Raw genomic sequence first — 14,954 nt, forward strand, 5'->3', positions numbered from 1 at the left:
CGGATGTACGCAAATAGTGTTGCCATGTTTCGCAATGCGACAAAAGCGTGGCGAACCTCGAGGAGTAATCATTCTTTTTTGCAATCTTTAGTATAAAATATAAATGCAATATCTTCTTTTCATATACCTTCGCAATAAATAAAAATGACGTTGCAACAGCCGATAAGCAATTACGCAAATAGGATTACATTAAATGCGATCACGTCAAGTGCATCGCGCGGGAAGGCTAGCTTCTCGCTTGTCGCTGTGGAAACGGTACGTAGAAAATAGAAATCGAATTTCGAGCACGAAGGAATAAGTCAGGTAAGGCTCGAACCGAACAATTGACGCTTCAATTAGTCGCCTCGCGACTGTGCTGAATAATAAACGTACAATAACAAATTAATCATACATCTACAGACACTCATACAGTATAGGCGCATACAAAAATAAAATGTGAACCATCTAGGGTATTTAACTAGCTAGCCTATCTGGTACAGAAATAGAGAGAGAGAGAGAGAGACAGAGAGAGAGGGGGGGGAGGGGGGAGTGGAAATAAATTATCGCACAATTGCACGTTACGAGTGTGTGATAATTGTTATTTCCGGACACGCAATTACAACATTCGCGCAATTACAATTGGTATCCACAGATGATCGTGCGATGTACCTATCGAGAAATAGAAAGAGAGAACACGTTGCACAGTAAAAAGCGTTTCATATTAAAAACAGTCTTTGTAATTGTATTATATTTTTAAAATATCTAAATAAAATTAATTTAACACAATGCAAATTGTGTTATTTAAATGTTTTTCTTATTAAATTCAACAATTTTAAGTGTTAAAATAATAAACACAATTTACAGATAAGCAAAAGAAATATAGTAGTTTCAAAATTGATAAATTCTAAGCTAAATGAATAAAATGTACATGTTAATTTAACATATTATAAATGTTAATTTATACTGAAGAAATGTGCTTCCAAATTGTATCAAAATGTTACATGTTCTGTGTAAATTTTTTAAAATAATGTTTTAAATTGTTTTCTAATGTATTCATTCTGTGTTAACATGAATCTGATGGACCGTTTGAGGTAATAAACGTGTTAAATCAGGGTGCTTAGTATAATTTTATAAAAAGATTTCCTAAGAATAAAATCTTTTTTGTCGTTCGATATTGAACTGTAGGTTCCGTTTATGTCTGTATACAACCTATGTGCGTACTACAAGTAAATATAAAAAAAGGTCCATATTTAGATCGTAACGGCAAAAAAGGATTTTCCTGAGAATTCCCAGTTTTTCTAAAAATTTTATTCAAAATTTCCAGATAAGATTAGGGAATTGTAACGCAGCTTTGTAATGTGAAATAAATTTATTTTCTCATAAAGAAGATTCGTGTGAGCTTTAAATATTAAATTTGAGCAAGTAATAAAAAGAAATAATATGAACCAAATATAGCATATAATCTGTTCGTAAGACACAATCTAGCTTACCGGAAGTATAGAATTTGAAAGCTGATTAAACACCCAACATCAATTTAGAACAGTATATTGTCATTAAATCTTTTATATAAAAACTTGCGAGTCATTCAACGAAATATACGTGAAAGTATGCGGATGTGCCACATTTATCGCCAAATCGATTTTGCATCATCAAGAAAAGGTAGTCAAACAAAAATAATTTTGTTAGAAGATAGAATTAAAAATTAAAATTGAAAAAGAATAGAATTCTAAAAATTTTCCCGAGTTACCAGTAAAATATCACGAAAACCCTGATTTTCAAGAGTAAAAAAATAAATTCCTCGAAAATTCCGAAGTTTTCTACGTTCTTTCCTGCAGTAAATACCCTGTAAATTTAAGACAATTCCTTCTTTTTTTTTTTACTGTGCACGCGTATATGCCTGCGTGTGCGTACAATACTGCCAGCTCTAGACTACATAAGTACGTATACTACGGTGCCGGGGCTTTAACTAAAAGGGACCCTAACTCTCTTTGGGGTTTGGAGAACATGGAGAGTCCGCGACATTTGCGGAACGCCAGCTCGCTCGTCGCTTCTCTCCGTGAGCAGCTTCCGGCGAAGAACCCGTCTCATAGATCATGCAAAACACACACTCACTCGGATTCGTCATTCCGGGGAGAACGTGTCCTTTTGCACTTTCTCGAAACGAACGCATCCCGCGTGCGGCGAGTGAAGTCATCGCTTCAATGCGGCGCGGCGATGACTCATGACTCACACACACCACACACACACACACACACACACATACACACACACACACACACCGGTCTAATCGTCCTCGTTCCGCTGCTTTTTGTGCGCCGCTCGCAAGGCCGATCCTGTGGAAACATCCGTCACTTGCCTCGTCTCGGTCCGAACGGAGAGACCCATGTCGATCAGGCCATTGTCTTCTCCACTCGTCGCGATCGAATCCCTTTGGGATTCTTTTTCATCCGCGAAGAGGACTGCGACTCGCAATTGGAAAGGGAGCGCGACGTCTCTTCAGCCCCTCCCAAACATAAATTTTAGATTTTGCCGCGTGCAGTAAGAGCACTAAGAGCGTCCCTACGCCACCTCGACACGTCGGAGAGGAATCGTGCCAAGGACACAATTGGAGCACCATTATGCTGCACGCCGACGAGCGGCGGAGCCTTGGCCTGATCTTTGGGACTCGTTAACTCGCTGCGATTTGCGCGCGATTTTTCTCACGGCGCCATGGGAGAGAAAAAAAACTGACAACACACCGTCGCCCCTTCGTTCACCCAACAAAATCCCGTACTTCGACTCTGGAATTCCGCCGAGGAAAGCGTACGGTGGAAAGAACGCGACGCGATTGAGAAAAGGACAATCTTCTCAACATTTTCATAGCATTAGAACAATTTTCACATCTTAAATTTATGAAAGCTTCAAAAAAAATGTCGGAAGAGTATCTTTTTCAGATATTATAAATTTACTTCTTGGTAAAGAGGTCCCCCCTTGGTAAAGAGATGCCCAAAATGGTCTCTAAGTGGACAGGAATGAAACCTATGACAAAAAAATAGTACGAGTAATCTAAGTTTGCTCCAGAGCACATCTCTGTCCGAAGTGTTCGAGACGAAATGTAGGATCTCAAAGTTACATTAGATAAACGTGCATTTTTCGTGTTAAAAATAAAGAAAAAATCAAAGTGTTTGATTATATATTTAGGCGTTACATGTCATTATCGACATTAAAATTACCTAGAATCAGATGATCTAATTACCATGCAATTTTCTCCATCTATTTTTTGATAGTAGTATCCGCAAAAAATTAAAAAAAAAAGAAAAAAAACTAAAGCAACCTTTCTATGACGTTAATAACGTCATCTAAAGTCGTATCAACCTCACTATCACTTTATTTTTCTCTCAGGGCCAACTAAATAACTTTCGTTTGAAACATTGTCCACGAAAATGCGTTATTTTTATTTATTTGCGATATTCGAGGTGGGCGTTAAAATAGAATATCCTATGTTCTTTCGGACACTAGATAGAGGAAAGCGCCCAGTGAGAAAACTGAACTATAGATTAGGAACTATAATTTCGCATAGATTTGATCATTATCCACAAGAAGATATTCTCATACATTTTGGGCAAACTTTTTTTTATAGAATAAGAGACCTTAGAATATTTCAGAATTTTCACGTACATAAAGAATTCTGAAAAAATGTAGACTTTTTCAGTTTTTTAAAAAAATATTCCAATTCATGTAAAAAAAACCTGAAAGATTTTCTAAAAACTTATATTTTTTAGAAATATAATTATTTATTTTCAATAGATTTGAATAGATACATTATAAACAAATTCCTAAATTTATAAAAACTGAAGAATTCTAAGAAAGCTTCACAGAATTACAGGCTTATAATATTGAGCTCTCTTTAAAAAAATCAGCAATAATTTTATGAATTTTGTCAAAACGTTACTAGGATAATTTCGATTCCTCGAAAAGCACGAAAGACGTTAGAAAAACGAAGGAGCAGCGATAAAACAAAGACAATGATGATGATGATAATGACAACAATGATAATAATATTAAAAATAATAATATTAATATTAATAATAATATGCTAATAAAATATAATACACTCTTTTTCTTTAAACGCGACACGTTAGGAACAAAATACGTGCGAGTTCCCACAGATGCAATAAAATATAAAACTACAACTAATTAATTTCAATGTGAGCAGTATCGGTGTGGACGGGACAGCGAGATTATAGATGACGCAACGATTCTCCAACTCTAAACAATAAGACCAATAGAAACGTCAATTGAAAAAAAATATAACGTGATTTTTATAAAAAGTAACCGAGAGGACTTATATTTAAAAATCAGACTGCATTTAGTTAATAGTCATAGGAGATTCGTTAAAAACTTAAAAAATAAATTACATGTACAGCTTCTTCTAAAAGTACAAAATTAAAATTGTACTTTCCACATAAAAATAAATAAAAAAATGAGACTTCTGTCATTATTTTTAAAATTAAAGTATTACCCATAAAAAAAACGATAGCAAATATATTAAATAAATTATAAAAGTTACTTGTCAAATAAATATGATGTATTCTTTTCCATACAATCGCATGTCATGTACGTATACAGTTTTAATAATCGTTTTCACATAAAAAGGTATGAATATTTTAACACCATTCCGACCTCGTGCTTTTCTCGGTAACTACACGGGCGATGTACGTCCTTGACAACCGAGGATCTTATCTCAACCGAGGAATAATCTCTTCGTCCCGTCCATCCCGGGTGTATCTCGGTTGACGCTCGGCCGTTTTCGTCTCCGGCGTCGCGTCAACTTTCCTTTTCCTCTTTTACGCACATTTCGTCCCCGAAAAGTCTCTTGTAACCGTCGCCACGGACGCGTCGTATGGCACTCCGAGAGAGCGGAAGCGTAGTACGATACTTCCGCAGGATACGAAAAAAAAAAGGAGGAACGGCGCGATATTGGACGCGCCAGCGCGCGCACCCGCGCCGCGTTATCGCATATTATCCAGACGATGACTAGATAATATTCGGGGGTAGAACGGAGGAGGGAAGTCGCTTCGGGTATACTCGTCTCATTCATGACACATTTATTTCGCATCTCGGGCGTACAGCAGCAGCAGCAGCAGCAGCAGCAGCAGCAGCCGCCGCCGCCGCCGCGGGCTGCTCTCGATTGGCGCAATGATGCGCAATAATCTCGGCGACGAGATACGCTGCGCTACGTATCGTTCGTCGCTCCTCTCTCGCGAACGGATTTTATAATTACGCAGACGCACGCACGTTTTTTTTGTTTTGTTTTCTTTTTTTTTAGACGTGTGCTTCTAACGAGCGAAATCTCTGACCGTATTTTGTCGAGCGGGCTCTGACTGATTGTCGGGACCGACAGTTGACCGACAATAAGATAAGATTAATTGGTCGTTACGAAATCCTTCGGTTGACGCTAGAACGTAATTCAGAAGTGTACTTGGACATTAAATGGCATCCTAACGAGACGTAAAGAAAGAAAAGGAAGAAAAATCCGTCCCCGGATTCTCTTCTTAATTGAGAGAAAGTGCGTGGCACCCGATACATCCTGTTAGATATCTACTCTGACCTGATTATACCGGATCGGATGTCGTTGATGAGTACGACGAGGTCGCCAATTACACAAAGGAACCCTCTGGGAACGGCGGTCCTCCTACGTTACGTCGTAAAAATATCCGTCCCGCGTTCTTTCCGCTTAAACCCGGGAATAGTCACCTAACGGTTTTTCACAAATAATTAACTTTTCTTTGAGTGATTTTTAAAATTTAATTAAAAATCACTGTTATTAAATACATTACCTTTATAAAATTGTAATACTGGACAGTATTAAATTGGCCAGTAATTAACACTTAATCTAAGTATTAAAAGTATTGCTGTTAGTACAGTTAACACTCAAAATAAGTAATAATTATTGGCTAATTTAACACTGCCCTGCAGTATTACATTTTTATAAAAATACCAGGATTGGATATTAACTAGTTATCAAGTTAAATAACCAAGTCAAAAAGTTAATAATTTTTAATTTAATTTGATCAATTTTAAGTAATTTATTAACCTTTTTTCCTAAGTTGGAAATTTATCTTTTATATAAAAGCAAAAATACATTCTCACAAACATTATTTCATGTAAACTTAACAAATAAAATGTTACATTTATTCCATGATGTATATTATAATTGTTCTGAGTGCAGTTATTAACGAGTAATTTTATTGGAAAAGAGCTTACTTATATTTATTCCCGATTTAATAAAAAACATAAAAAAATATGATTACGAAAAATATATATTAATCATGTTTTTACTAAATCGAGAATAAATATAACCAATCATTTTTTCAACAGTGAAAATGTATCATTGCTGGCCGCACTCATAGTTCGAAAATTAACTTTTAATTTAACTTTATAATAAAGTTAATTTAAAGTAACTCTTAATTGAGTTTCTTGTTCAGTACAAATTTTTTTTTTAATATGCATATTACAGATATTTGCGAAGATCAGTCAACCGCAGAGCAAAAGAAGAGCTTCCTCTTGGAGAAACAGTTTTCGTGATATGGTGACTTCTAGTAGCCAAATAACTTTTAATGTGAATTAATTTTATAAACTGTTAACTTTCGTTTAAAAAAAGTTAACTTATCCAATCCTGTATATTATATATTATTGTTTTACAATTCATATAATTTATTTAATATTATAACGTATATGTACATATATATATAATCTTTTTTAAAGGATGATAATTTTGAATTTTGTAACTGAGCTTTATTTTTACTGGAGTGTGATAACTCTAAGTGACTATTCTCAGATTAATGTCGGACGCGATTGTCCGACTTTGTTGTCGGTATGCTCTAAATGTGGGTATAAATGCATCAGGAATGCTCATTCGGCGTTAAACGTGCGACGAAAGATCGTATTTATGGGAGAACAGTTTAATACCGGGTTTAACACGTAAAAAAAAAAAGAAAAAAAAAGAAAGAGCCGAAACATCAACGACAAAATTACAGAACCATTTGTAATTACTTCACGCGCCGCTCTCTCTTCTCGAGAAAATAAAATTTCTATGTATTACAGGAAATAATATTTTACAAAATTAACTCTATACAATAATAAAAAAATTCTTTGGAATTCAGAGAGATATAAAAAAGATACAAAAAAGTATAGATTCTGTCCTCTCTAGGCTCCGGAGATTACTTCCAGAATAAAAAGTTTACCACTCTCGAGTACGACCTCTCCTGTGAGGAAAGTCCCCGACTTGGTGGGCACGACTTGTGGCGTGCATCGTGTAAAAATTTCCACACGGCGCGGCGTTATCTCTCTACGCCGTATATCTCTACGCGGCTCACAATTTTCACTACGCTCCCCCTTATGTATGCCACTCACTCGCACTTGAACCGAATAATGTGATGTACTTGTGTCTCTGTGTGTGTGTGTGTGTGTGTGTGTGTGTGTGTGTGTGTGTGTGTGTGTGTGTGTGTATGTGTGTGCTCGCGCGCGCGCTCGCGGCTACGTATGCACGTGTGCGAAGTCGTCAGTGAAAACGACGATGGCTGGTACCAATATCGCGTCAGCCGGTCGGCGCGTAAATCGACCGGTCGGCACTCGAATCGACTCATTAAGGCGGTAACGATCGCACCATTTGGTTCGCCAGGGTCAGGCGTAGGACCTTCGTCGCCTTCGGCTGTCGCACCGCTTCCGCTGCCGGCTATCATCACTTGCACTTACTCTTACCGTCAAGCAACTTCTTCCAGAGGTCGAACTGCTCGCTGTACTTAACCATGTGTATGCTGATGCCGCGCTGGATGTTACAGGCGGTGTACTGTATCCGCTTGTTGAGGAATTCGTTGGCGTGCGAGCGCCGGATGCCGAGTCGGTGCGCGACGATGCCCGTGGTGAACACGTCCTCGAGCTTGAGATACGTCTGGTCCAGGGCGGCGTCGTACAGGCGGCGCACCGTGTCGCTCGACAACAAGTATGCCGGCCCGGTGGTGAAGTCCGGGAACACCGACTGCTGGAATTGCGCCTGCGACACATAGTACTTGCTCTTGCGATTGCGGATCGGCTTCCACTTCCTGGCCAGTCGGCCGAATATCACGTTACGGTCCTTCGCATGCTTGTACACGAACGCCAGCAGCCGCGGCACGTTGATGAACATGTCGTCGTCGGTCTTGAGCAGGTACTTGACCTTCGGGCAGTACGCGTCCACCCACTCCAACGTCGAGATGGTCTTGAGCGTGAGATTCGCATACGAATCGAGGAAACGGCCGCGTATCACATCGTTGTACATGTTTTGCTCTTTGTGCAGGATTGCCTCTACTCTCGGGTCCCGAGTCGCGCCGAGCATGAAGAGAATGCTTATGTCCCTGCGCTGGCCGAAGTGGCCCCAGGTCTGTCGGATAGCCGTACGCGCCTCGAGATGTGTCGGCGCGGACATCACAATCACCACCAGGTCCATATCCTTGCCGAGGTGCGGGCAACGTTCCGGAATCGACACGGTATGCCCGGCCTCATATATGGCGCGCGCCGAATCGTTGCGAATCACCACGATTGGCGCCAGTTTGGTCGAGTTGGTGACAACGACATTCGCGCCCCGCTTGGAGCTATCCAATGTGCTCACGGAAGACGACGACGACGATGAGGATGAAGATAAGGACTGCGCGCTAGAGGACGTCGATAGCGTGGTGATGAAAATTAAGGAGTTGTTGCTGGAGTTGTTGTGCGCTACGTATGGTGCGCTCAAAGACATGCCGTCCGAGCTGGAGTTTCTAGACTGGCTAAGATTCGCGTGCGCGTGAAGGCCATCTTGATACGCGGAGTTACCTGAAATTCATTAATTTTAATTTTAACTCACAAACTTTCTTTTTCTTCTAAGTTAAAAGATTATGTGTTTAAAAGGGGATAAAATTATAAAATAAAAATATACGTTCTTCAGTAAAAAACAATATTTTTCATTACTATTTCATACAAACTTAATTTATCAATAAAATTAAAGTAGGATGCCCAAAATGAGATATAATAATGGCCCTCTCGTTAGCGATCTAAAACTTATAACTTATACCAAATCATAGTCTTTAATATGTAATTAAATTTTATCATTATTTCGCTTTCCTCTATCTAGTGTCCAAAGAAAGGAACAAGGTGTTCCATTTTTAATGCTCAAATATCTTGTAAATAACGCATTTTTTATGCAAAAAATAATTTAAACAAAAAATGTTCAACTTTGAAGGTCATGTATGAAAATAGGGTCGATACGACCTTAGATGGCGTTGCGTTATACTGATTTTTTAAAATAAAAATCTGTATTTTTTGTTACATATTTTTATTGCAGACGTTGAGACGTTTTTCAAAACACTATAATAAAATTCTGTTTAGTAAAAATTTTTCTGAGATACTTTACACCTTATTTAATTATTACATAATTATGATATTTTTAAAAATATGTGATATATTTCATAATATATTCCCTTTTCAATAATTTAATATTTTTATATGTTTTATGTTTTATATTAAATGATGAAAGAAATCAATTAGCATTAACAAAATATCAAAATATTAATAGAGAACAACAATATAATATAAAAATTTGGTGTATTCTATACAAATAATTCTAAATAATAATAATAATAATAATAATAATAATAATTCTTCATAGACTTTCCAATTCTCACTTTATAAGATAGTCACTTAATAACATTAGGTGCCTATTAACTTAAATTTAAATAGGTAATTTGTTGTTACGTAGAACATATGTCATAAATCCTGAAGAAAGTTTATCAAATCAAATTCTGTAAGCAAACTGGGTTTCTTGACTTTCTTTCTTATAATACTTCAGTTTCAAAACTTTTTTAATATATGGGAGAATTTAATATTGTTATCATAGTATCAAGCAAAATGTAATTTACCTTTTGCTGGATAGTAACTTATCAGAGTTGACTTTATAATTGGATATTATTACCAATGCAAAAATAGAACGAGGACGGTGGGTTGTTACGCATACATATTGACAATAATGTTTTTTGGGAGTAGGTATCAATCCGACATTTCAAAATCGCTGAGAAATTATTATGTAACAGAATCATCTGAAGATTCTAATTAATTTTTATGTTAATAATGACATTGTTTAAATATAATAAAAACCAGATTTTATTTTTACTAAAAAGGTAAGCTTTTATATAATACAATTTTGAAATTCTATATCTCACGGATTTGATGAGGAATAAATTTTAAGTACTTAAGAAATATTTTTTTTGTTTAATTTATGTCCGTGGGATATATTTGGACCTCTCTTATTTGATGATCCATATTGCATACTGTTTTGCTAATTCGAGTAATCTAAATTTAAAACAAATAATAACATTTTAATTTAATAATGTTTTTCAAAATAAATTTTTAATATAAGTTAATTTGATTATAACAATTTTAATTAATAATAAGTTGGTTTTCGGGCGTGCAACTTTAAACATAATTAAATTAATTTTACAAACAATTAATTTTAACTTAATTTAGTTACAATAAAATATTACTTATTAAATTCTGAAGAAATATAACAAAATGTTGACATTAAAGATTACGCCTTAAATAAATGTTATCAACGATATTTTACTTTTTGACAGAAGAAAATACATAAGAGAAAACTCATGAGAAACTTAAATTTATAAACTAATCAATTCATCGACAACACATATGTCGAATCTCTTGCTTATCAACTTCCTTCAATACTCAAATTTATCACTCCATTATCTTTAGAGTGCGTGGGTGAATTTTTGTGGGTGAATTTTTACTCAAGTTCTATAATTCACTAATTTAAATTTAGTATAATAAGTCAAATATTCGACCAATGTCAAATATAAAATTAAAAAAGAGATTTTTTTATATCAGTCTGAAGCGAATATTGAATAATAATCATCTCTAAATAAGAATTTTTCTATGAATTTTTAATATCTCCAACTCATATAAACTGCGCGCCGACACTTTATCTTGAAACACAGTTACTTAATAAGATATTAGTGTTTAGAATCTATCTATATGATTCCTCTCTTTCGGAAGAAAACTTTAAATAATTTATTGCGAAAAATAATATCTCGGCCAGAATTCGCACCTGGATTTTCCTACATGAATTTAGTAGTTTTTAATTAAAATTTAACAGCTTAAAATAATATTTAAAAATAATTTTGTTTACATTAAACTAATGTTAGTTCAATAATTTTAATATCTTGCAACTTGTAAAATAGAAAAAAGTAAATAAAATTCTTGAAAGTTCAAAAAGTTCCTAATTTTATAATTTCTTATCCAGATATAATAAATAGTACTTTAAAGTTCTAAAGTTAACATTAATAATCCCTCCAATTAGAATGTTTATTCAAACGTTGTAAAAAAATTCTTTAGAAACTCCCGAATTTTTTCCAGGAGTTTTATTCAAAATTTCAGGAATGACAAAAGTATTTTTAAGTGCAGTAATAAATTAATTTTTTTATAACTTTTAATGTATCTTGATCAAACAATCATTTAAAACAATATATCATCTTCTGTTATCACTCTTTTTCATATAATAAAAACTCGTGAGTACTAAGAGAATGTACGTGAATGCGTATGCCATGTTTGGTGCTCATCGATTTTTCGTTATGAAGAACAGAAGGTCAAATAAGCAATTTCCCAATAAAGGAGATAAAATATAAAAATAAAATTCCAAAAATTTACCAATAAAATCCTACACGATTAAAAATTTATGGTATAAATTACCATGGTAAATAGTAAACGCGGATCAAGGAAGAAATTATGAAAAATGACTATGTTTTTCATCAAATTACGATGGTATTTACACTACTTATGACATAATTCTCTGAAATTTCTTTTTATACAGGGAGAAAATTTTATAGTAAAAATTGTAACTATGGTAAATAGTAAGCGTGGACCAAGGAAGAAATTATGAAAATTACTATGTTTCTCGTCAAATAACGATATTTACCCTACTTATGATATAATTCTCTGGAATTTATAGTTTTAAAAACTTGGAAAAAAACCGGTTTTTTTATTTTTTCCGCGGATTTTTTCACAAGGATAGAAAAATTCGTTGAAAAATTGGCATATTTTTCGTAAAATTTACATTTACTTTTGTATTTTTAAGTAACTAGAGTTAGTTTGAAGTTTGTCTGTTATATATTTTCTACTTTTAAAGTACTTTTTAGTATTAATTACAAGGGAAACATTAAATCACAGCAAATAAAAACAAAATTAACATATATATATATATATTTTTAAGTAATTCCTTTTTTACTAAAATATATTTTATTTTTAAATTAAATTGTAACTTATAATTTAAGCAAAAAGTGTATTATATATAAACTTTATGAAATAAAAATAAAAGCATTTACATATTTTAAGCAGATTAAAACAAATTATAAAATTTTTTAAATAAAATAAATTATAATTTTTTAGAAATACTTAACCTTTCTCGCAGTTCTAAAAATTAATGTTTACAATACATAGTAATTTTTATTATAAAATTTTCTCCGTGTAGCCTGTAGCTACATACAATAATAAATTTTACAACAAAATTTTCTCCGTGCATGAGAATCCCGGATATTCAAAGATGAAAAAAAGGGGATTCCCTGAGAAATTCCAGGGGAATTCCCGATTTTTCCCGGCGGTAAACACCCCGTCAGTGCCGCGTAAGAGGAGCCCGTGCATAAGAACTACTGGAGTGATTGCTTACTGGTGTTTCGCGGCAAGCCGTATTGGTGGACATCGTACGCGGCGGTGCGGTAGTACGCGTAGAATGTCAGGCCGATCAGCGCGAGGATCAGGGTCTGCAGTAGACGACTCCTGAGATGCAGATGGTGGAACATGACGAACGACGCTTGTACTCGGCCGTACTGCTCTCTCGTTCACTTTCCTCTCCTTCGTTTTTCGCAGCGCGAGATCGTCGGCGAGGGAACTATATCATCGTGCGCGTCGTGCGGCGGCGGACGACCTGACGGCCGTCGTCGTCGTCGCTCCCTCGTGGACTCCACCGTTGTGGATCGGAGCACCGCTGCCGCGTGCCGACATACGACGGATCGCTCCCATACTGTGCGCCGGGCCCCACTTGCTGCCGTCCGTCGTCCGGGAGGAGGAGGAGGGGGGGAAGTGGAGGATCACGGCTTACCCTGGTCTTGCTTCCAAGAGGATGGTCTCTCGTTCCGAGCTCCCTCCGCGCGTCGTTACATTACACCAGGTTGACGGTTAACGCGCGCACTCCGTCGTCGCCGTCGTCGTCGACGGACCGCCCGGATTCCGGAGGCCTGGCGCGCCTCTGCCGAGGGGGTGACCCACTTCCGTCACCAGCGGGCGTCGCGCGCGACACGGATCTCCCCCGTACCGATGAGGTGTCCACGTTACCATCGTCACTACTTTCGTTTACCGTCGGATGAGACGGCGCGCCTTCTACTTCGGTTCGCCGCCGTCCGATGGCGCGGCGCGTGTTATTCCGTATTTTGCGCGTTCGCGAAAATATGAATTGTCATGATTTTACTCACATTGCAAGTACGGTAATATTGCGGAATCGAAAATCGATTGCACTTGTCGCAAGACAGCTCTGCTCAGAAAGTTCGATAGAAGTTGATAGAAACATAATAGAAATTTGATAGAATATGATTTTATCTAAATCTATAATTTCTATCGGGCACTAAATTTCATGCTAGATATAAAAGTTATAAAACTCTATCGTTCTTTATCGTATCTGAATTAAATGATTAAAACTTTATCTGAATTTAGATGCTTTCCTATATGTGATGTATATGTAATTTTATCTAAGGTACCTCTACCCAATATATCCCTTCCCCCCCTTTGGAGATTTTTGTAATTTTTGGGTGAAATTGAGCAATAAGAATTAGATTTAAAATAAGAAACATTTCTGAAACTAAAAGAAAAAATATATGAATTATTTACTTAGGTATAGTAAAGATTTCACTTGGGCCATGTTGATTACATATATACTTAATATAATGTGGCTTAATATTTCAATTTTATTCGTTGCAACAGTTATATTAAACACATCAATTTTTTTATAATAACTTTTTTTTGTACAGCAAAACAACATTCTAAAAGAGTAAAAATTGAACTTGTACGATTTTTGTATGACTTTTTACTCTAAAAGATTTATTAGAGTTTCGAATTTATTGCATTCTTTTTTATAGTCGTATGCATGAAGGATGCAAATCCCGGCTCGTGCAAGGCCATCTACCGCCGGCGAGCTTTCGATACGCGGAAATTAACGTGCGAGCCCTTCCGGGCTATGGCGGATGCGAAAGCAGCCAAGATAATTTCCTAACGTCGGACGAGCGTAAGGCCTGTGGCGCACGCTTTCCGTAAGACGTAACCGTAAGGTTTTGACCAATTACATACTCGATTTAGCCAGTTACGGTTTCGGTCGCCCAATGCGTCGAAACCTTAATGTTACGTTTTACGGAAAGCGTGTGCCACAGGTCTGACATTACTTGCAATTTCGTAAGCGGGAATATTTTATTAAAAATCAGACGCGAACGCGCGAGGTCATTTAAATTCTCGTTTCTGGTACGAGCTCCTCTTATTGGTCAAGTCATTAACGCGATCATAAATCAAGAGGACGTACCTACGGATTCGTTGAACTCTTCAATTTCTCCCGTAGATTGTGTGATAACGTTGGACAAATTGGTCGCCATGCAGTATCACTTGTGGCGTCAGTCGCGTCACGAATTACGTCGAGGTGAGCTAATTAGCCTCGGGCAATCGCGCGCGTTATTATACTTGGAGAATTTGCGGTACACTCGGCTCGATGAAATAATATAAACTGTTGCGCTGTTATTACCAACAAAGTTTTTGCGAAACTTTTGTGATGAGACATTGTTGCGAAACCTTTCTGCTCCCCGATGTAATGATGTTATATTCTGTTTGCACAATTGTAGCAAGAGGCTACAAACGGTGACCTAAAGAATGGCTGCATCATC

The 14,954-nt window shown here is 36.3% G+C and overlaps 1 protein-coding gene across 1 annotated transcript; it reads right to left on the reverse strand.

Annotated features, from left to right (window-relative positions):
• Window positions 1–3,737: 3,737 nt before the first annotated feature.
• Window positions 3,738–13,349, reverse strand: LOC105828166 (beta-1,3-galactosyltransferase 5). The gene is made up of 2 exons (XM_012666386.3): window positions 12,704–13,349; window positions 3,738–8,811 (listed from the first exon to the last, which is right to left on the reverse strand). Exons 1-2 carry the CDS (start codon window positions 12,834–12,836, stop codon window positions 7,703–7,705), a joined length of 1,242 nt encoding a protein of 413 aa, XP_012521840.1. The 5' UTR covers window positions 12,837–13,349; the 3' UTR covers window positions 3,738–7,702.
• Window positions 13,350–14,954: the final 1,605 nt, after the last annotated feature.

Source organism: Monomorium pharaonis, chromosome 8 (genome assembly GCF_013373865.1).
Source record: "Monomorium pharaonis isolate MP-MQ-018 chromosome 8, ASM1337386v2, whole genome shotgun sequence".
Taxonomy (NCBI): domain Eukaryota; kingdom Metazoa; phylum Arthropoda; class Insecta; order Hymenoptera; family Formicidae; genus Monomorium; species Monomorium pharaonis.